The 22482-nt window shown below is 41.0% G+C and overlaps 1 protein-coding gene across 3 annotated transcripts in view; it reads right to left on the bottom strand.

The window, feature by feature from the left end:
* Positions 1-5062: 5062 nt before the first annotated feature.
* The window catches only part of syk (spleen tyrosine kinase), a 36381-nt gene continuing 18961 nt past the window's right edge, over positions 5063-22482 (bottom strand). For 2 of the 3 annotated variants that reach the window (XM_031802546.1, XM_031802547.1), the window contains exons 8-15: positions 20446-20517; positions 17865-17946; positions 17534-17693; positions 15419-15628; positions 10130-10319; positions 9156-9296; positions 8567-8679; positions 5063-6070 (exon numbers count right to left, since the gene is read on the bottom strand). In XM_031802546.1, the coding sequence (XP_031658406.1) occupies positions 5995-6070; positions 8567-8679; positions 9156-9296; positions 10130-10319; positions 15419-15628; positions 17534-17693; positions 17865-17946; positions 20446-20517 (1044 nt within the window). In that variant the 3' untranslated portion in view covers positions 5063-5994. The remainder of the gene's footprint in view (positions 6071-8566; positions 8680-9155; positions 9297-10129; positions 10320-15418; positions 15629-17533; positions 17694-17864; positions 17947-20445; positions 20518-22482) is intronic. The other variant, XM_031802548.1, reaches the window with a different exon arrangement.

Raw genomic sequence — 22482 nt, 5'->3', positions numbered from 1 at the left:
GTCAGGTTGGATGGTGAGCGTTGCTGCACAGCTATTTTCAGGTCTCTCTAGAGATGATCGATCGGGTTCAAGTCCGGGCTCTGGCTGGGCCACTCAAGTATATTTAGAGACTTGTCCCAAAGCCACTCCTCCGTTGTCTTAGCTGTGTGCTTAGGGTCCTTCTTAGCTGTGTGCTTGGATGTCCTTCTGGAAAGTTTTCCCATCTCCACAGAGGAACTCTAGACCTCTGTCTGAGTGAGCATCGGGTTCTTGGTCACCTACCTGACCAAGGCCCTTCTCCCCAGATAGCTCAGTGTGGTCGGCAACTGTGTTCTTGGGGACCTTCAATGCTGCAGAAATGTTTGGTACCCTTCCCTAGATCTGTGGCTTGACACAATCCTGTCTCAGAGCTCTACGGACAATTCCTTCAATGTCATGGCTTGGGTTTTGCTCTGACATGCACTTTCAACTGTGGGAGCTTATATAGACAGGTGTGTGCCTTTCTAAATCATGTCCAATCAATTGAATTTACCACAGGTGGACTCCAAGTTGTAGAAAAATCTCAAGGATGATCAATGGAAACAGGATGGACCTGATCTCAATTTCAAGTCTCATAGCAAAGGGTCTGAATACTTGTGTAAATAATGTATTTCTGCTTATTTATTTTTTACTAGCAAACATTTTGCTTTGTCATGATTAGAGGTCTACCGATTATGATTTTTCAACTCCGATACCGATACCAATTATTAGAGGACCAATTAAAGCCAATACCAATTAATAGGCCGATTTTTAAAATGTATTTGTAATAATGACAATTACAACTATACTGAATTAACATTTATTTTAACTTAATATAATACATCAATAAAATCAATTTAGCCTCAAATAAATAATGAAACATGTTCAATTTGGTTTAAATAATGCAAAAACAAAGTGTTGGGGAAGAAAGTAAAAGTGCAATATGTGCCATGTAAGAAAGCTAATGTTTAAGTTCCTTGCTCAGAACATGAGAACATATGAAAGCTGGTGGTTCCATGAGTCTTCAATATTCACAGGTAAACACTTTGTTTACATACTCATCTCATATGTATATACTGTACTCGATCCCATCTACTGCATCTTGCCTATGCCGTTCTGTACCATCACTCATTCACATATCTTTATGTACATATTCTTTATCCCTTTACACTTGTGTGTATAAGGTAGTAGTTTTGGAATTGTTAGTTAGATTACTTGTTGGTTATTACTGCATTGTCGGAACTAGAAGCACAAGCATTTCGCTACACTCGCATTAACATCTGCTAACCATGTGTATGTGACAAATAAAATTAGATTTGATTTGATTTGTAAGAAGTTTTAGGTTGTAGTTATTATAGGAGTTATAGGACTATTTCTCTCTATACGATTTGTATTTCATATACATATACCTTTGACTATTGGATGTTCTTATAGGCACTTTAGTATTGCCAGTGTAACAGTATAGCTTCCGTCCCTCTCCTCGCTCCTACCTGGGCTCGAACCAGGAACACATCGACGACAGCCACCCTCGAAGCAGCATTACCCATCGCTCCACAAAAGCCGCGGCCCTTGCAGAGCAAGGGGAACAACTACTCCAAGTCTCAGAGCGAGTGACGTTTGAAACGCTATTAGCTCGCACCCTGCTAACTTGCTAGCCATTTCACATTGGTTACACCAACCTAATCTCGGGAGTTGATAGGCTTGAAGTCATAAACAGCGCAATGCTAGAAGCATTGCGAAGAGCTGCTTGCAAAACGCACAAAAGTGCTGTTTGAATGAATGCTTACGAGCCTGCTGGTGCCTACCATCGCTCAGTCAGACTGATCGATCAAATCATAGACTTAATTATAACAGATTAACACACAGAAATACGACCCTTAGGTCATTAATATGGTAGAATCCGGAAACTATCATCTCGAAAACAAAACTTATATTCTTTGAGTGAAATACGGAACCGTTACGTATTTTATCTAACGGGTGGCATCCATAAGTCTAAATATTCCTGTTACATTGCACAACCTTCAATGTTATGTCATAATGACGTAAAATCCTGGCAAATTAGTTCTCAACGTTTGGCGAAGTTTGGTGAAGTTGGCGGTCTTTGTTAGGAAGAAATAGTCTTCACACAGTTCGCAACGAGCCAGGCGGCCCAAACAGCTGCATATACCCTGACTCTGTTGCAAGAGAAGTGACACATTTTCCCAAGTTAAAAGAAATTCATGTTATCAGGCAATATTAACTAAATATGCAGGTTTAAAAATATATACTTGTGTATTGATTTTAAGAAAGGCATTGATGTTTATGGTTAGGTACACGTTGGAGCAACGGCAGTCCTTTTTCACGAATACGCACCGCATCGATTATATGCAACGCAGGACACGCTAGATAAACTAGTAATATCATCAACCATGTGTAGTTAACTAGTGATTATGATTATTTTTTTTTTTTATAAGATCGGTTTAATGCTAGCTAGCAACTTACTGTGGCTTCTTACTGCATTCGTGTAACAGGCCGGCTCCTTGTGGAGTGCAATGTAAAGCAGGTGGTTAGAGCGTTGGACTAGTTAACCGTAAGGTTGCAAGATTGAATCCCAGAGCTGACGAGGTAAAAATCTGTCGTTCTGCCCCTGAACAAGGCAGTTAACCCACTGTTCCTAGGCCATCATTGACAATAAGAATGTGTTCTTAACTGACTTGCCTAGTTTAAATAAAGGTGTTAAAAAATGATATACCAAAAATAATCTGACAAATCGGTGTCCAAAAATACAGATTTCTGATTGTTATGAAAACTTGAAATCGGCCCTAATTAATCGGCCATTCCGATTAATCTGTCGACCTCTAGTCATTATGGGGTATTGTGTGTAGATTTCTGAGATTTGTTAGAATTTTTTATCCATGTTATAATAAGGCTGTAACATAACAAAATGTGGAAAAAGTCAAGGGGTTCGAATACTTCCCGAAGGCAGTGTTGTGCATAGTGTTGAACATAGCGCCATAGTGCTGAACATAGTACTGAACATAGCGCCATAGTGCTGAACATAGTACTGAACATAGTGCCATAGTGTTGGCCATAGCGCCATAGTGCTGAACATAGTACTGAACATAGTGCCATAGTGTTGAACATAGTACTGAACATAGTGCCATAGTGTTGAACATAGCGCCATAGTGCTGAACATAGTACTGAACATAGTGCCATAGTGCTGAACATAGCGCCATAGTGCTGAACATAGTACTGAACATAGTGCCATAGTGTTGAACATAGCGCCATAGTGCTGAACATAGTACTGAACATAGTGCCATAGTGCTGAACATAGCGCCATAGTGCTGAACATCCTGCAACTAATGATGTCCAGCTGCTCGACATCCTGCCCACTCAACCCCATCATCACTTCCCTTCTCTAGACGATCACGTCCCTCATCAACTCATCCCTGACCACTGGCTGCATACTTCAAAAAGTCGCTCCCCTCCTCAACAAACTAACACTCGGCCCCTCTGATTCCAACTATAGACCAGTATCCCTTCTTTCTTTTCTTTCCAAAACACTTGAAAATGCAGTTTCTGACCAACGCTCTCGCTATCTCTCTCTTGACACTAACCAGTCATGCTTCAAGACAGGTCACTCAACTGAGACTGCTCTCCTCTGTGTCACAGATGATCCCCGCACTGCCAATGCTGACTTTGTCCTCTTCTTATCCTCCTATTTCTATCCGCTGCCGTGAACCATCAGCTCCTCCTCTCCACCCTCTCAGGGCTGGGTGTCTAAGGCTCTGTCAGTCAGCTCCTCCTCTCCACCCTCTCAGGGCTGAGTGTCTAAGGATCTGCACACTCTTGGATTGCATCCTACCTGGCAGGCCACTCCTTCCAGGTGACTTGGAGAGGATCTGTGTCTGCACCACGTGCTCTCACTACTGGTGTCCACCAGGGCATGGTTGCTGGCCCTCTCCCCTTTTCTCCATCATATCCTCACACGGTCTCTCCTATCGTTGCTATGCAGTTGACACTCAACTACTTTTGTCATTCCCCCCTTCTGACACCCAGGTGGCGACACGCATCTCTGCGTGCCTGCCAGATATCTCAGTTTGGATGTCAGCCCACTAATTCAATCTCAATCTCAACAACATGGAGCTGCTCTGACTCCCGGGGAAGGCCTGCCGCCTCCAACACCTCTCCATCACGGTTGACAACTCCACTGTGTCCCCTTCACAGAGTGCAAAGGACCTTGGCGTGACCCTGGACAATACCCTATTGTTCTCTGCAAAACAGTGACTCGCTTCTGCAGGTTCATTCTGTGCAACATTTGTAGAGTACAACCTTTCCTCACACAGGAAGAGGCGCAGGTCTTAATCCAGGCACTTGTCATATCCCGTCTGGACTACTGCCGCTAGATGGAGCTGTGACGTCAATGGTGGGCGTTAGTGGGATCGTGAGATCAAGAGCAACTTAAATAAGATATCTGTTGTATCCCACCCCAAAAAATACAAACAAAATGCATTTGTCCTTTCCTACTAGCACTGACTTCTTAATTGAGGAAAAATGTACTTACTTCGACTGTGATATGTAGTTGTCTCACCTCGCGATCTTAAGATGAAGACACTAACTGTAAATCGCTCTGGATAAGAGCATCTGCTAAATGACTTACATGTAAATGTAATGTGTTGTTAGCATAGCTATGCTTTAGCCATCAAAAGGGGTTTAAACCCATTCAGCTGAACTCACTCCTGTGTGGACAGAGAAGTCAGGTTTAACCTAACACATGTTAAGCCAACAAAGTTCCCCGTTTTAGTGGAATGGTTCTAAAACCGTAGCTAAGGTAAGTGACAAACGTGCAATAGAGCCTCCATTTCTATGATGGCTGATGTACAGTAAAACTCCAGCCCACATGTTGCAGGTGGTCCCATAACACCATTCTACAGTACATGACAATATATTTTAGAATTCAATTGCCATGTATGAAACACAAAAGTACAGCAATGCATATTAATTGATATTAATAGAGCAGTGCTTTTTTTATGCTTAATGTTCTCCCTCGGTTCTATTTCTTGTCAAATCAATTCAAAGACAGTGAGACAGTCTAAAATAATTGTATTGATTCATTGATTCTCATCAGTGAATGTATTTAACCAGAATGTAATCATTTACATCAGATATATCTTCGCCCGTTGGATTATACAGTATGTGCCAGGTATGAGGAAAACAGAACATAACATCCTGAGGATAATGTGGAAGCATTTTGATACATAACTCCAGAAGAATCATGAAATAAAAAATATTTTAAAATGTCAATAAAGAGAAGTAAAAAAGTCATGATAAAATAAATAAAATCACCTGGCCCCTTGTTTTATTGTAAATTTAATATTGATTGAGAAGAAAAAAAGAATTCCAGTCAATTAAACAGAACAAAAACATCTTCAAAGCTCTTTTATGGCACCCAAATTGTGGAACCAGCTTCCCCTGAAGCTAGGACAGTAAGAGTCCCTGCCCAACTTCCCAAAAACCCTACCTCTTCAAAGAGTACCTTAAATAATCCCACAACATCCCTCCTCCCACCCCCCACAATAGCTTATTCCCCCTTACAAGCTCTGACTTTGCTGATAGCTACTTTATTGAGGAAAAATGAACTTACTATGACTGTGATATGTGGTTGTCCCACCTAGCTATCTCACGATGAACGCACCAACTGTAAGTCGCTCTGGATAAGAACGTCTGCTAAATGACTAAAATATTTATGTGTGTTTCAATCAAGTGGTTTTAAATATATTTTTCTTCATTTTCCAACATTGTTTAAAACTGATATTTGTAATCAATTTACAATATGTTCCATCTTTAAATCTATACTAATCAGGTTTCTCGGTTTTAATAACACTTTTTAATGAGAGGAACTCCCAAGAAGCCACCGGTGCCAAGAGCAAAACACTAGCACCCCACAGTAGCAGTATCTCCTGAGGTCCAGAGTCAAATGCTCTTTACACTCCAGTGGTTGCTGATTGAGGTGACCGATCATTGTGACGATATGTCATAGTAGTAATCCCTCAGTCTGGGCTCAACAACCGCAAATCCAGGCCTTTCATCCGCCCTGTAGGAGATAAACAAAGATAAGTACACAGTATAGTGTACTATACCAGAGCCATAGCATCAACAAGATGCCAGATAAGCAACAATAATATCCAGATAGTCATATCCACTTTTGCCTCAGAACAGTGGTGTAAATTACTTAAATATAAATACTTTAAAATACTACTTAAGTAGTTTTTTGGGGTATCTGTACTTTACTATTTATATTTTTGACAACTTTTACTCCACTACATTCTTAAATAAAATAATGTACTTTTTACTCCATACACTTTCCCTGATACCTAAAAGAACTTGTTACATTTAGAATGCTCAAGCAGGACAGAATTATGGCACCTGTCAATATAACACTTTGTTATCCCTACTGTCTCTGATCTGGCAGACTCACTAAACACAAATACTGCCTCTGATCTGGCAGACTCACTAAACACAAATACTGTCTCTGATCTGGCAGACTCACTAAACACAAATACTGTCTCTGATCTGGCAGACTCACTAAACACAAATACTGTCTCTGATCTGGCAGACTCACTAAACACAAATACTGTCTCTGATCTGGCAGACTCACTAAACACAAATACTGTCTCTGATCTGGCAGACTCACTAAACACAAATACTGTCTCTGATCTGGCAGACACACTAAACACAAATACTGTCTCTGATCTGGCAGACTCACTAAACACAAATACTGTCTCTGATCTGGCAGACTCACTAAACACAAATACTGTCTCTGATCTGGCAGACTCACTAAACACAAATACTGTCTCTGATCTGGCAGACTCACTAAACACAAATACTGTCTCTGATCTGGCAGACTCACTAAACACAAATACTGTCTCTGATCTGGCAGACTCACTAAACACAAATACTGTCTCTGATCTGGCAGACTCACTAAACACAAATACTGTCTCTGATCTGGCAGACACACTAAACACAAATACTGTCTCTGATCTGGCAGACTCACTAAACACAAATACTGTCTCTGATCTGGCAGACTCACTAAACACAAATACTGCCTCTGATCTGGCAGACTCACTAAACACAAATACTGTCTCTGATCTGGCAGACACACTAAACACAAATACTGTCTCTGATCTGGCAGACTCACTAAACACAAATACTGTCTCTGATCTGGCAGACTCACTAAACACAAATACTGTGTCTGTAAATGATGTCTGAGTGTTGGAGTGTGCCTCTCTCTGTCAGACTCACTAAACACAAATACTGTGTTTGTAAATGATGTCTGAGTGTTGGAGTGTGCCTCTGTCTGTCAGACTCACTAAACACAAATACTGTGTCTGTAAATGATGTCTGAGTGTTGGAGTGTGCCTCTGTCTGTCAGACTCACTAAACACAAATACTGTGTCTGTAAATGATGTCTGAGTGTTGGAGTGTGCCTCTGTCTGTCAGACTCACTAAACACAAATACTGTGTCTGTAAATGATGTCTGAGTGTTGGAGTGTGCCTCTGTCTGTCAGACTCACTAAACACAAATACTGTGTCTGTAAATGATGTCTGAGTGTTGGAGTGTGCCTCTGTCTGTCAGACTAACTAAACACAAATACTGTGTCTGTAAATGATGTCTGAGTGTTGGAGTGTGCCTCTGTCTGTCAGACTCACTAAACACAAATACTGTGTCTGTAAATGATGTCTGAGTGTTGGAGTGTGCCTCTGTCTGTCAGACTCACTAAACACAAATACTGTGTTTGTAAATGATGTCTGAGTGTTGGAGTGTGCCTCTGTCTGTCAGACTCACTAAACACAAATACTGTGTCTGTAAATGATGTCTGAGTGTTGGAGTGTGCCTCTGTCTGTCAGACTCACTAAACACAAATACTGTGTCTGTAAATGATGTCTGAGTGTTGGAGTGTGCCTCTGTCTGTCAGACTCACTAAACACAAATACTGTGTTTGTAAATGATGTCTGAGTGTTGGAGTGTGCCTCTGTCTGTCAGTAGTTAAAAATAATACACAAATCGTGCGGTCTGATTTGCTTAATATAAGGAATTTGATGTATAGCCTTTACTTTTACTTTGTATAAAAAATTATGTACTTTTTCTACCACTGTAATTACGTATAATTAAAACCAGATACTTTTAGACTTTTACTCAAGTAGGATTTTACTGGGTGACTTTCACTTTTATTTGAGTTATTTTCTGTTAAGGTATCTTTACTTTTACTCAAGTATGACAATTGAGTAGTTTTTCCCACTACTGCCTCAGAATACAATATTGCTTGTAAATTATGGGATAGTTCTGCTATCTCCCTTTCTCCATTGTCATACTGTATGGAAACTGTAACAAGGTTTTGGATTATATTGTCTTTCTACAGAAAGGCTACAGTTTCTTCTAAAACCCTGTTCTAAGGTCAGTGTTAGATTTGACCTCCTAACTACTGAACCAGGGTTAGATATTATTCATACTCCTCATAGTTATAATTCCCTTCTGAATCCCGGGTAATCTGATTCTAGATCTGTAATTTGGGCTCCCATCCTCACTCACTTGTATGTCCAGCACTTCTTCATGAGGTCATACATCTCCGCGGGACAGTTGGGGGGGATGTCCATACGCTCACCATTCTCGATCATCTGGATCACCTCATTTCCTTTCATGCCCTGGGGGGAACAGAGGGTGACATAATGACACCACTCACACACTGATGGAATACCAGACAAAGGCAGTCCCAAATGGCACTCTATTCCCTACGTAGTGCACTACTTTTGACCAGGGCTATAGTTTAAAAGTAGTGCACTACGTAGTGAATAGGGTGCCATTTTGGAACACGTACATACGTGTTGCAAAAGTGCTTTGACTGACGGCTACTACACGACAGGGGACTCAGACTATTAGATAAGCTTTCACTTAAGGTGTCATTATGTCAAATAAAGGCCAAAGGATGTGTTGTTAAGAACACCTTCCTAATATTGAGTTGTATGTGTCTTGTATGGTGACGTAATGTGTCTTGTATGGTGACGTAATGTGTCTTGTATGGTGACGTAATGTGTCGTATGGTGACGTAATGTGTCTTGTATGGTGACGTAATGTGTCTTGTATGGTGACGTAATGCGTCTTGTATGGTGACATACTGTACCTTGTATGGTTTCATCCCTAGCGTGTACGCCTCCCACATCAGGACCCCAAAGCTCCACACGTCACTCTTACAGGAGAACTTGAAATAGTTCATACACTCTGGGGCGTACCATTTCACTGGCCACTTCCCATGGCCTTTTGCCTAGAGAGCAGGGTCAAATCAAACATCAGGGAATGGATTAATCCTAACCCTAGAGAGCAGGGTTCAATCAAACATCAGGGAATGGATTAATCCTAACCCTAGAGAGCAGGGTTCAATCAAACATCAGGGAATGGATTAATCCTAACCCTAGAGAGCAGGGTCCAATCAAAACATCAGGGAATGGATTAATCCTAACCCTAGAGAGCAGGGTCCAATCAAACATCAGGGAATGGATTAATCCTAACCCTAGAGAGCAGGGTCCAATCAAACATCAGGGAATGGATTAATCCTATCCCTAGAGAGCAGGGTCCAATCAAACATCAGAGAAAATATTTCAGTTTTCCCTTCCCCAACTCAGACAACTGACTGGCAGTCCTAGCTAAATACTTGAGAAATTGCTCTTTGCTAAGAAGCTATTTTTGTTTGTTTTTATTCAAAATTGTCAAAAAATTATCACAGTAAGGTAACAACTGTGCAACTTAGCAACTACTTGTTACTCAGAAATGATTTTATATTGAAATGACTGTAGAACTGTTCACCCTACTGTCATTGTGGACTTAGTCTCTCTTGAAAATGCTTTTATCTGGATCAATAAAGGTTCAATAGAGTTTTCCTAGAGTTCACGAAGGTCAAAATTCAGTTGATGTGCTAATAATTTCCTCTTTTAGGATAACTTTTTAGGAGTTGCAAACTCCTTTCATACTGTATTTGATCGAACTGACAGGACAATTAGAAGTAAAACAGCGGGGATAGACTTTAGAAGATGAGGCACATACAGTCTCAACTTCGCCAGGGGGTAAGGGCACGACAATAATTATATCCGAATTGAATACCTTATAGTAGTTCTCCTCCTCTGTGAGGGCCTTGGACAGACCAAAGTCGCTGATCTTGGCATAGTGCTGGGTGACCAGGAGCACGTTCCTGGCCGCAAGGTCCCTGTGCACGAAGTTGTGCTCCTCCAGGTACTTCATGCCCATAGAAACCTGGTGCACCAGCTCTGTGATGTTCTTAATGGAGATCTGTCTGTGGACAGGATCAATGGCTGTAAGTGACACTGAACACTGAATTATACTGTATCTCAGGTGTAAAACTCCAGTCATCGAGGACCGAGTGTCTGCAGGTTTTCGCTCCTCCCTTCTACCAACTCCCCTCAGCTGGTTGTCTAGGTCTTAATTGATGAGTAGAAACTCCCCTCACCTGGTTGTCTAGGTCTCAATTGATGAGTTAGGAACTCCCCCCAGCTGGTTGTCTAGGTCTTAATTGATGAGTACGAAACTCCCTTCACCTGGTTGTCTAGGTCTTAATTGATGAGTTAGGAACTCCCCTCACCTGGTTGTCTAGGTCTTAATTGATGAGTTAGGAACTCCCCTCATCTGGTTGTCTAGGTCTTAATTGATGAGTTAGGAACTCCCCTCACCTGGTTGTCTAGGTCTTAATTGATGAGTTAGGAACTCCCCTCATCTGGTTGTCTAGGTCTTAATTGATGAGTTAGGAACTCCCCTCATCTGGTTGTCTAGGTCTTAATTGATGAGTTAGGAACTCCCCTCACCTGGTTGTCTAGGTCTTAATTGATGAGTAGAAACTCCCCTCACCTGGTTGTCTAGGTCTCAATTGATGAGTTAGGAACTCCCCCCAGCTGGTTGTCTAGGTCTTAATTGATGAGTACGAAACTCCCTTCACCTGGTTGTCTAGGTCTTAATTGATGAGTTAGGAACTCCCCTCACCTGGTTGTCTAGGTCTTAATTGATGAGTTAGGAACTCCCGTCATCTGGTTGTCTAGGTCTTAATTGATGAGTTAGGAACTCCCCTCATCTGGTTGTCTAGGTCTTAATTGATGAGTTAGGAACTCCCCTCACCTGGTTGTCTAGGTCTTAATTGATGAGTTAGGAACTCCCCTCATCTGGTTGTCTAGGTCTTAATTGATGAGTTAGGAACTCCCCTCATCTGGTTGTCTAGGTCTTAATTGATGAGTTAGGAACTCCCCTCATCTGGTTGTCTAGGTCTTAATTGATGAGTTAGGAACTCCCCTCACCTGGTTGTCTAGGTCTTAATTGATGAGTTAGGAACTCCCCTCATCTGGTTGTCTAGGTCTTAATTGATGAGTTAGGAACTCCCCTCACCTGGTTGTCTAGGTCTTAATTGATGAGTTAGGAACTCCCCTCATCTGGTTGTCTAGGTCTTAATTGATGAGTTAGGAACTCCCCTCATCTGGTTGTCTAGGTCTTAATTGATGAGTTAGGAACTCCCCTCACCTGGTTGTCTAGGTCTTAATTGATGAGTAGAAACTCCCCTCACCTGGTTGTCTAGGTCTCAATTGATGAGTTAGGAACTCCCCCCAGCTGGTTGTCTAGGTCTTAATTGATGAGTACGAAACTCCCTTCACCTGGTTGTCTAGGTCTTAATTGATGAGTTAGGAACTCCCCTCACCTGGTTGTCTAGGTCTTAATTGATGAGTTAGGAACTCCCCTCATCTGGTTGTCTAGGTCTTAATTGATGAGTTAGGAACTCCCCTCATCTGGTTGTCTAGGTCTTAATTGATGAGTTAGGAACTCCCCTCACCTGGTTGTCTAGGTCTTAATTGATGAGTTAGGAACTCCCCTCATCTGGTTGTCTAGGTCTTAATTGATGAGTTAGGAACTCCCCTCATCTGGTTGTCTAGGTCTTAATTGATGAGTTAGGAACTCCCCTCACCTGGTTGTCTAGGTCTTAATTGATGAGTAGAAACTCCCCTCACCTGGTTGTCTAGGTCTCAATTGATGAGTTAGGAACTCCCCCCAGCTGGTTGTCTAGGTCTTAATTGATGAGTACGAAACTCCCTTCACCTGGTTGTCTAGGTCTTAATTGATGAGTTAGGAACTCCCCTCACCTGGTTGTCTAGGTCTTAATTGATGAGTTAGGAACTCCCGTCATCTGGTTGTCTAGGTCTTAATTGATGAGTTAGGAACTCCCCTCATCTGGTTGTCTAGGTCTTAATTGATGAGTTAGGAACTCCCCTCACCTGGTTGTCTAGGTCTTAATTGATGAGTTAGGAACTCCCCTCATCTGGTTGTCTAGGTCTTAATTGATGAGTTAGGAACTCCCCTCATCTGGTTGTCTAGGTCTTAATTGATGAGTTAGGAACTCCCCTCATCTGGTTGTCTAGGTCTTAATTGATGAGTTAGGAACTCCCCTCACCTGGTTGTCTAGGTCTTAATTGATGAGTTAGGAACTCCCCTCATCTGGTTGTCTAGGTCTTAATTGATGAGTTAGGAACTCCCCTCACCTGGTTGTCTAGGTCTTAATTGATGAGTTAGGAACTCCCCTCATCTGGTTGTCTAGGTCTTAATTGATGAGTTAGGAACTCCCCTCACCTGGTTGTCTAGGTCTTAATTGATGAGTTAGGAACTCCCCTCACCTGGTTGTCTAGGTCTTAATTGATGAGTTAGGAACTCCCCTCATCTGGTTGTCTAGGTCTTAATTGATGAGTTAGGAACTCCCCTCATCTGGTTGTCTAGGTCTTAATTGATGAGTTAGGAACTCCCCTCACCTGGTTGTCTAGGTCTTAATTGATGAGTAGAAACTCCCCTCACCTGGTTGTCTAGGTCTCAATTGATGAGTTAGGAACTCCCCCCAGCTGGTTGTCTAGGTCTTAATTGATGAGTACGAAACTCCCTTCACCTGGTTGTCTAGGTCTTAATTGATGAGTTAGGAACTCCCCTCACCTGGTTGTCTAGGTCTTAATTGATGAGTTAGGAACTCCCGTCATCTGGTTGTCTAGGTCTTAATTGATGAGTTAGGAACTCCCCTCATCTGGTTGTCTAGGTCTTAATTGATGAGTTAGGAACTCCCCTCACCTGGTTGTCTAGGTCTTAATTGATGAGTTAGGAACTCCCCTCATCTGGTTGTCTAGGTCTTAATTGATGAGTTAGGAACTCCCCTCATCTGGTTGTCTAGGTCTTAATTGATGAGTTAGGAACTCCCCTCATCTGGTTGTCTAGGTCTTAATTGATGAGTTAGGAACTCCCCTCACCTGGTTGTCTAGGTCTTAATTGATGAGTTAGGAACTCCCCTCATCTGGTTGTCTAGGTCTTAATTGATGAGTTAGGAACTCCCCTCACCTGGTTGTCTAGGTCTTAATTGATGAGTTAGGAACTCCCCTCATCTGGTTGTCTAGGTCTTAATTGATGAGTTAGGAACTCCCCTCACCTGGTTGTCTAGGTCTTAATTGATGAGTTAGGAACTCCCCTCACCTGGTTGTCTAGGTCTTAATTGATGAGTTAGGAACTCCCCTCACCTGGTTGTCTAGGTCTTAATTGATGAGTTAGGAACTCCCCCCAGCTGGTTGTCTAGGTCTTAATTGATGAGTACGAAACTCCCTTCACCTGGTTGTCTAGGTCTTAATTGATGAGTTAGGAACTCCCCTCACCTGGTTGTCTAGGTCTTAATTGATGAGTTAGGAACTCCCCTCATCTGGTTGTCTAGGTCTTAATTGATGAGTTAGGAACTCCCCTCATCTGGTTGTCTAGGTCTTAATTGATGAGTTAGGAACTCCCCTCACCTGGTTGTCTAGGTCTTAATTGATGAGTTAGGAACTCCCCTCATCTGGTTGTCTAGGTCTTAATTGATGAGTTAGGAACTCCCCTCATCTGGTTGTCTAGGTCTTAATTGATGAGTTAGGAACTCCCCTCATCTGGTTGTCTAGGTCTTAATTGATGAGTTAGGAACTCCCCTCATCTGGTTGTCTAGGTCTTAATTGATGAGTTAGGAACTCCCCTCATCTGGTTGTCTAGGTCTTAATTGATGAGTTAGGAACTCCCCTCACCTGGTTGTCTAGGTCTTAATTGATGAGTTAGGAACTCCCCTCATCTGGTTGTCTAGGTCTTAATTGATGAGTTAGGAACTCCCCTCATCTGGTTGTCTAGGTCTTAATTGATGAGTTAGGAACTCCCCTCACCTGGTTGTCTAGGTCTTAATTGATGAGTAGAAACTCCCCTCACCTGGTTGTCTAGGTCTCAATTGATGAGTTAGGAACTCCCCCCAGCTGGTTGTCTAGGTCTTAATTGATGAGTACGAAACTCCCTTCACCTGGTTGTCTAGGTCTTAATTGATGAGTTAGGAACTCCCCTCACCTGGTTGTCTAGGTCTTAATTGATGAGTTAGGAACTCCCCTCATCTGGTTGTCTAGGTCTTAATTGATGAGTTAGGAACTCCCCTCATCTGGTTGTCTAGGTCTTAATTGATGAGTTAGGAACTCCCCTCACCTGGTTGTCTAGGTCTTAATTGATGAGTTAGGAACTCCCCTCATCTGGTTGTCTAGGTCTTAATTGATGAGTTAGGAACTCCCCTCATCTGGTTGTCTAGGTCTTAATTGATGAGTTAGGAACTCCCCTCACCTGGTTGTCTAGGTCTTAATTGATGAGTTAGGAACTCCCCTCATCTGGTTGTCTAGGTCTTAATTGATGAGTTAGGAACTCCCCTCACCTGGTTGTCTAGGACTTAATTGGACACAAATTGAAATGAAAAAAAAAACAAAAAACAGCCGACACTAGGCCCTACATGGAATGAGTTTGACGCCTCTGCGTGTAGCTCTAAGATTATGATTTTGGGTTTTGGGTTCTAAGGGATAGGGAAGGAAGAAATCCCTTAGAACCCCTAATCAAATATCACTTGTACGCTGGCCAGCTTCACCATTTAGCCAGCTTCGCATAAATGTTAACGATCTGTCATGAAAGGCTGGAAGTAATATTGGAGTGGGAAGGATGTGATGTGTAAATGGTATTTGTGAAAATGTTTAACCATATTGGTGTATAAGGTGCTAGCCTAGGAGGCTGAGGTGTGATCCAGAGTCCTGTGGCCCATTGTGACATAGCTACGTGCCTCTGCAACCCCCGTCTGTAGCCTGACCGCGCACCTCCCAAAATTCTGCGTAGGCGGCTGCCATTCAACTACTTAAATGTGATGACGGATAAATAGCTTGAACCGTGGTGAGAACTCGAAAAGTATGAATGCCAACAGACAAATATTCTTGAAAAATTCGGTTTGGATGTTTTAAAACGTAGGTTTGGGATTTGGCCTTACACCATAATTGTCAGACTGATAGAAGTACAGTACTATCGAAGAGGGAGACTGACTGGAGAACTTACTTGTGCCTCTGGAGGTACTTGTGGAGCGGCCCCAGTTCGGCCAGCTCCATGACCAGCATGAGGCTCTCGGCCTCGCAGATGCCGATCATGCGGACGATGTAGGGGTTGTCCAGCTGCTGCATGACGTTGGCTTCCCGCAGCATCTCCTCCTTCACTGCTGGGTTGTTGTCGTCATTCTTCAGGATCTTCACTGCCACCGGCTTCTCTGTCCTGGGGAGATGGAGAGATGACGTCACTGCTTAGTGGAAAGCTAATGGCCAGCATATTTTTTTTATGATGTTGACGAGATGTTTTTCAGACTGTGCATTGTGCACTTTACTTACCTTCTATGTAACTTTGTACTATTGTTGCTACTAATGTTGATAATTAGTATTGGTATATTTACAGTATTTTGATGGCTGCCATGCCTGAAGCACTAGCATTGTATGTAGTAAATTTGTGTGTAATATCTCAGTATCATTGTGATTCATGTGTATTTTTAAATATGTTTTTTTACATCTCATGTGCTCCTTGATGCAAAACCAATTTCCCTCTGGGATAAATAAAGTTGAAACTTGAATTTGAAGCTAGCTACTTTATAGCTAACTGAAATGCTAGCTGTTACATACAAGTTTAGCAGTTATAGTTTCTTTTCTTCTTTAACTTGATTTTGACAGGGAGGGATGCTATTAGGCTATTAGGTGACATCAATAATTTCAGGTTATTTCCCCAATGTGTGAGGCTAGCTAGTTGTCTGACCTCTGATGCAGCATCCTTGCTAGCAGTGTTGTAGGCCAGTCTACAGTCGTTCTCAAGACCAAAAATGTTGTCTCGGTCTTGTCTTGGTGTTAGATACATTTTTACCTGGTCTTAACTCAGCCTCAGACAATGAGGACTCATTATTTTCCGAGACCAGCCAAAACCAGCGGAGTCAGTCAGAGCATAAAATCGCTCTGCCTGGCCAAATACCCACATTCCTTTGATGACAAATTAATATCTTATTGCCTATGAAACCTTGGCTTCCTGTTTTACTGGTAACATTACTGTCCTTTTCTTTCATTGAAAGCATGGAGGAGGAGGTGTGATGGTGTGGGGGTGCTTTGCTGGTGACACTGTCTGTGATTTATTTAGAATTCAAGGCACACTTAACCAGCATGGATACCACAGCACCATCCCATCTGATTTGGGCTTAGTGGGACTATCATTTGTTTTTCAACAGGACAATGACCCAACACACCTCCAGGCTGTGTAAGAGCTATTTGACCAATAAGGAGAGTGATGGAGAGCTGCATCAGATGATCTGGCCTCCACAATCACCCGAACTCAACCCAATTGAGATGGTTTGGGATGAGTTGGACCGCAAAGTGAAGGAAAAGCAACCAACAAGTGCTCACCATATGTGGGATCTCCTTCAAGTCTATTGGAAAAGCATTCCAGGTGAAGCTGGTTGAGAGAATGCCAAGCGTGTGAAAAGCTGTCATCAAGGCAAAAGGTGGCTACTTTGAAGAATCTCAAATCTAAAATATATTTTGATTGGTTACTGCATGATTCCATATATGTTATTTCATAGTTTTGATGTCTTCACTATTTTTCTACAATATAGAAAAATAAAGAAAAACCCTTGAATGAGAAGTGCGTCTAAAATTTTGACTGTATATACTGTATGTATGTATATATATATATATTTTTTAATCTATTAAACCTGTTTGTGTTAATGATAACTATTTCTGTAATTGCCCTCATCATACATGTATTTCACCATTCTTAATGTCAAACGAATACATATGTTGTTCTGAAATATGAACACAGAAAAACGGGTCATTTTAAACTCTTATTAATGTTAAATTAGCTACCAGATACTACTGCAGCGGAGGTCAGCTAACAGTATCTAGCTTAGCCTTATGCAGTTACATCACCTGCATGAAGACATTATATAATTGTTGTCACTGAACTATGACATCTGGTTTAATGGTATCGGCGGGTTGACAGTGGTGTCTATTCTAAGTATGGGAAATATTATGAATAATAATCACATTAGGTTGTATTTTTATTGGACTATCCCTTAAAAAAATTTTAAGAATATGAAATTGGAAACAGCAATTCGTATTTTCCTTTTAAGCTGTGAAGGTTACGTACTTCCTCATTTTGTAGATGCCCTTCATGACAGTCCCAAAGTTCCCAGAGCCCAACTCTCCATCTTCCAGGAAGAGCTGTTTGCGGTCCACAGTGGAGGTCCTCAGCTCGTCTGGGTCAGCGTAAGGACTCTCGTACACCTCTGTGTCCATTGGCATGGACTCTGAGACAAGACACACACCCCATACAGTGTGATAACATCCATTTCCATTCAATTCAATTCAATACAACTTTGGGCTGCAGCGGTACATCAAAATATATATCTCACGAATACAAGAGTGGGCCACTCCAAACAGGATTTGTCTCAAAAGTCATGACCCCTCCCATCACTCACCTTTGCTGACCATATTATTTGGAACCCTGGTGTCATAAGGGTTGAGATTATCTGTGGTTTTGCTGTGAGAGGCACCCCTGCCCTATTACAGGATACAATAAGAGAGGGGTCAAGGTACAGATAATATTGTTTGTACATAGATAATTTGGAGAGAGCACTGCCGGAATGTAACCTGAAATGGTTTGATTGGTTGGTTGATTGATTGACACACATAAGCATAAACGCCCCTTGACCTTCTCAAGCAGAACACCAATCTCTCTCCTTCATGGAACACTTATTACAGTGATCAAAATAGACCACAGTTGATATGGTTGACATTTGTGTGGTTTTTAAATGGGAGCTTCACATAGTATGGTATGTTGTTTGTCACCTTCAGAATACTTTGAATACCTTTTTTTGGTTGTGCATGAAAGACATGTTTTTTTTTCTCCAAATTCACACATCTCACTGTAGATGATGCCATCAGGTGATTAAAGGTGAAAGGTGAAAGGTGGGGTGGGTCACTGGAGATTACTATCAAGTAAAAATACAAACATTTTCTCTCATTTCAATGTGGTTTTCCAAATGGAATGAATCTCTTAATTCCAGTGTGTGTACTCTAAATTAGACATGTTTCTCCTAGTGACATCCTTGACTCAAGTACTATGTAGTGAATGTGGAGAAAAGCTTACTACTGTCACAAAGTATTCTTAAGGTACATCGTATCACACGTTGCCTGGCGACTCAAACGGAATCCTTTCCGTTGCTCTATACCCGGGACCATCGTCAAAGTCGTTTGTGGTGACGTCAAAACGAGGGCTGTTGTACAAAACATAGTGTGACTGGATCACCTCTAACCAATCAGAGTATCAAAGCCAATGACGAAATTTCAAACAGCTGTCTTATTCACGTGTGTCACGGCTCTGGCCCAACCCCATCGGTTTCTGGGACCAATCAGATTGGTTAGAACGTGTTTGCGTTCTAGAAATCGTTGGGGAGGTACTCAGATCCAGACTAATTGCGGAGAAGAAACTAACGTCCGAGGACGTGGCATAGTGTTTGGCCGGAGCAAGGAGTCTGGGTCGCCAGGCTTGTTATATCAATGTAGGTCTACAATGTAGATATACAACGGAATGCTCTTTTTATTTTTACATTGATTTGTGTCTTAGTGTGCGTGTCACTGCAATTACAAGGGAATCCATGAAGGAGAAGAGACTCTGCATCAACAACAACAAAGTAAATGGAATGAATGATTCACGCAGAAGGTAAAAGGGAAAACCAAGGGCAGATGTCAGGAACTTTAAACACATGCATTTGAAGGAGGGCTAGGGAACAAATGTAACCATGAGCCAGCTCACTGACCATTTTGTCCCTTACCCCTGCTTTAAGGCATGGCATGCCTAAATTAGGAAGCGTTCATTAGCTTAACTAACCACTTGAGAAATGTAATCCCATGGGACTGAACACCAAGAACTGAACTGGTTCACTTCCTCACAACTTCATCTCTATGGAAACAACATCCATTTTTTTTGCAATGGTAAACAACTGTCTACACTACGGAGTACTATGAGACTTTAATGTTTCCATAAGGGTTTTGTAATTACCCAACGTGACCTCTAGGTGGCGTAAAAGTTCTAATCGACTGTAATGATGTCTGTTTGACTCAGGTCAGTCGTCAATTATTAAATGCTAAAACAAAATTTAAAAAGATTAAAGATCCTTGGATAAAGGAAGATTGTATCACTTTATAAACTATGAATTTCCAAGAAATTATATGAAGTTCTTGTCAAGAAAGACAATTAATTAATTAAAATTTAAAGACAATTAATAAACATGAACATCAACCAGAAGTAATTCTACGAGTCAATTGAAATATTTAATTCACTTTAAAAATCATAAGTGTGAAATTCCAAATGTTGTCTGAACATATTGTGTTAATGACTAATTAGTTGATTTATTATCATGGGCCTTTCTCAAAATCATGTAGCACAGTGATACTATATTAAAGGTACACTCACCAAGATGACATCAGTCACACCAAGGTGACTTCCTACTTACAGACAACAACATAATCACAATTCAAATCGGACTAGACTGCCGTTAATGGGCCTTCACAATTTGCGCTCTCCCATTTCCGCATTGGCAAGATGTTCGTTTGTAAGTAGTAAGACCTGTCGTGTATGATGATGTCAGTCTCTTTAAGGGCTCGATTAACTCCGTATCGCAGAACTTCAGCGTTGTAACGTGTTCACGGTGAACGGTGCATATGCCGGACTCAATAGGAAATCACCTCCTTTAGATTTAAATAGCTCCATAGCGCAGAACTTCCACGATACGGATTGAATCAAGCCTGAGTCAGTCGTCTACATTCAATTGATTACATTTCTAAGGTCATCTCTTCACACTTTTAATTTCTTGGGGGAATGTGAGGGGGATATGAATGGAGGAAAGAGTGCAGGTAAGTTTCAGAGAGGGGTGTTAGTATGTAGCAATCCACACTTTAGCAAAAAATCACACTTTTGAGTGTTAAGGGTTGGGGGATGCACGAGGCCTACTGTACCACTGTAGGGGTTAAGAGGGGGGAGGAGGTGTGTTAGGGCACCTTTTTTCGACCAGGTATGGGTATGGAGTAGGATTTGATTCTGGTGAGCATTCCACCTGCCGCCTCCAATAGCTAGAAACCACAGTTTCAGAGAGGGTAATGTTATTAAGGGAAATGGTTATTTGAAGTCTGTTTAGTTGAGGGGGAAAATGTTAGCTCACATATTCTGAACAAAAGGTGCAACGCTGAAACACTTTTTTCCCTCATCGGAAAGCTCTGCAATCAATGCATTCTTTTTTTTTCTTCTCCATTTTCCATGTATTCCTGTAACATTTGACCATTTAACGGCTGGGTTGGAATTCAATCAAATCTGCAAAGTTTGCACTGTGTGGGGGAAAAGCATTATTACTGTTTCACATTCAAGCTCATTTTTAAGTATCATTTATACAGTGTTTACTGGGTGAAACCAAACTAAACTCATTAAGATTCTTTTTTTACATGAACATTTTCTCATGTAAGGAAAAAGACATGGATGATTATTTACCCAGATAAAACTTCCTTCTGGGGATTATGGGCTGTTTAAAGATAAACCGAACCAGGGATTACAGTTTCTCATGGCCCGTAGACTACATTCAGAGTGAGGAAAACATCTAACATCAAGTTGTAAAACACTGAACTTCCCCTTTTAATGAAGTATTTCACAAAGATGAGGGAAGGTAAGCATTTGGGGAATTCCTTCTCAGTATTTCATCATGAAGTACAGTACAGTGCGAACATGATCATGCGTAAACATGATTGATAGGATGTGTGCTTGTTTGATAAAGTAAAGGGCAATAAAGTTTGTAAAAAAAAATCAACACATTCTGTATTATTGAAGACTAGACCAAACACCAGATTGATTGATGCATGAAAAAAGCTCATAGGCTTGCCTTCAGAAACTATTCTCACCCCTTGACTTTTTCCACATTGTGTTGTGTTACAGCCTGAATTTTCAATTGATTGAACTGAGTGGCCTAGTTGCAGTTTTGGCTTAAATTGGCTTGAAAATCTATGGCAAGACTTGCATATGGCTGTCTAGCAATGATCAACCAACTCTTCAAACAGGGCTTGAGGAATAATGGGCAAATAATGGGCAAATATTGCACAATGCAGGTGTGCAAAGCTCTTAGAGACTTACCCAGAAAGACACACAGCTGTAATTGCTGCCAAAGGTGATGCTAACATGTCTTGACTCAAAAGGGTGTATCATTTTCCATGAATAAAAAATAACTAAGTATAGAATTTTTCTTCCACTTTGACATTAGATTATTTTTTGTAGATTGTTGTCAAAAAACTTAATACAAAATATGGAAAAAGTCAAGGGGTGTGAATACTTTCTGAAGGCACTGCAATAAGGAAGTACTGTAAGTGATGTATAATAGACTTTGTTATTATATAGTGAAGTAGAGGGTATTTATTGTATAGTGAAGTAGAGGGTATTTATTGTATAGTGAAGTAGAGGGTATTTATTGTATAGTGAAGTAGAGGGTATTTATTGTATAGTGAAATAGAGGGTATTTATTATATAGTGAAGTAGAGGGTATTTATTGTATAGTGAAGTAGAGGGTATTTATTATATAGTGAAGTAGAGGGTATTTATTGTATAGTGAAGTAGAGGGTATTTATTATATAGTGAAGTAGAGGGTATTTATTGTATAGTGAAGTAGAGGGTATTTATTATATAGTGAAGTAGAGGTTATTTATTGTATAGTGAAGTAGAGGGTATTTATTGTATAGTGAAGTAGAGGGTATTTATTGTATAGTGAAGTAGAGGGTATTTATTGTATAGTGAAGTAGAGGGTATTTATTATATAGTGAAGTAGAGGGTATTTATTGTATAGTGAAGTAGAGGGTATTTATTATATAGTGAAGTAGAGGGTATTTATTATATAGTGAAGTAGAGGGTATTTATTGTATAGTGAAGTAGAGGGTATTTATTATATAGTGAAGTAGAGGGTATTTATTGTATAGTGAAGTAGAGGGTATTTATTGTATAGTGAAGTAGAGGGTATTTATTGTATAGTGAAGTAGAGGGTATTTATTGTATAGTGAAGTAGA

This window comes from Oncorhynchus kisutch, linkage group LG23, assembly GCF_002021735.2.
Source record: "Oncorhynchus kisutch isolate 150728-3 linkage group LG23, Okis_V2, whole genome shotgun sequence".
Classification (NCBI taxonomy): Eukaryota; Metazoa; Chordata; class Actinopteri; order Salmoniformes; family Salmonidae; genus Oncorhynchus; species Oncorhynchus kisutch.
Note: the sequence above shows the minus strand (reverse complement) of the source record. Positions and strands in the feature narration are given on the sequence as shown.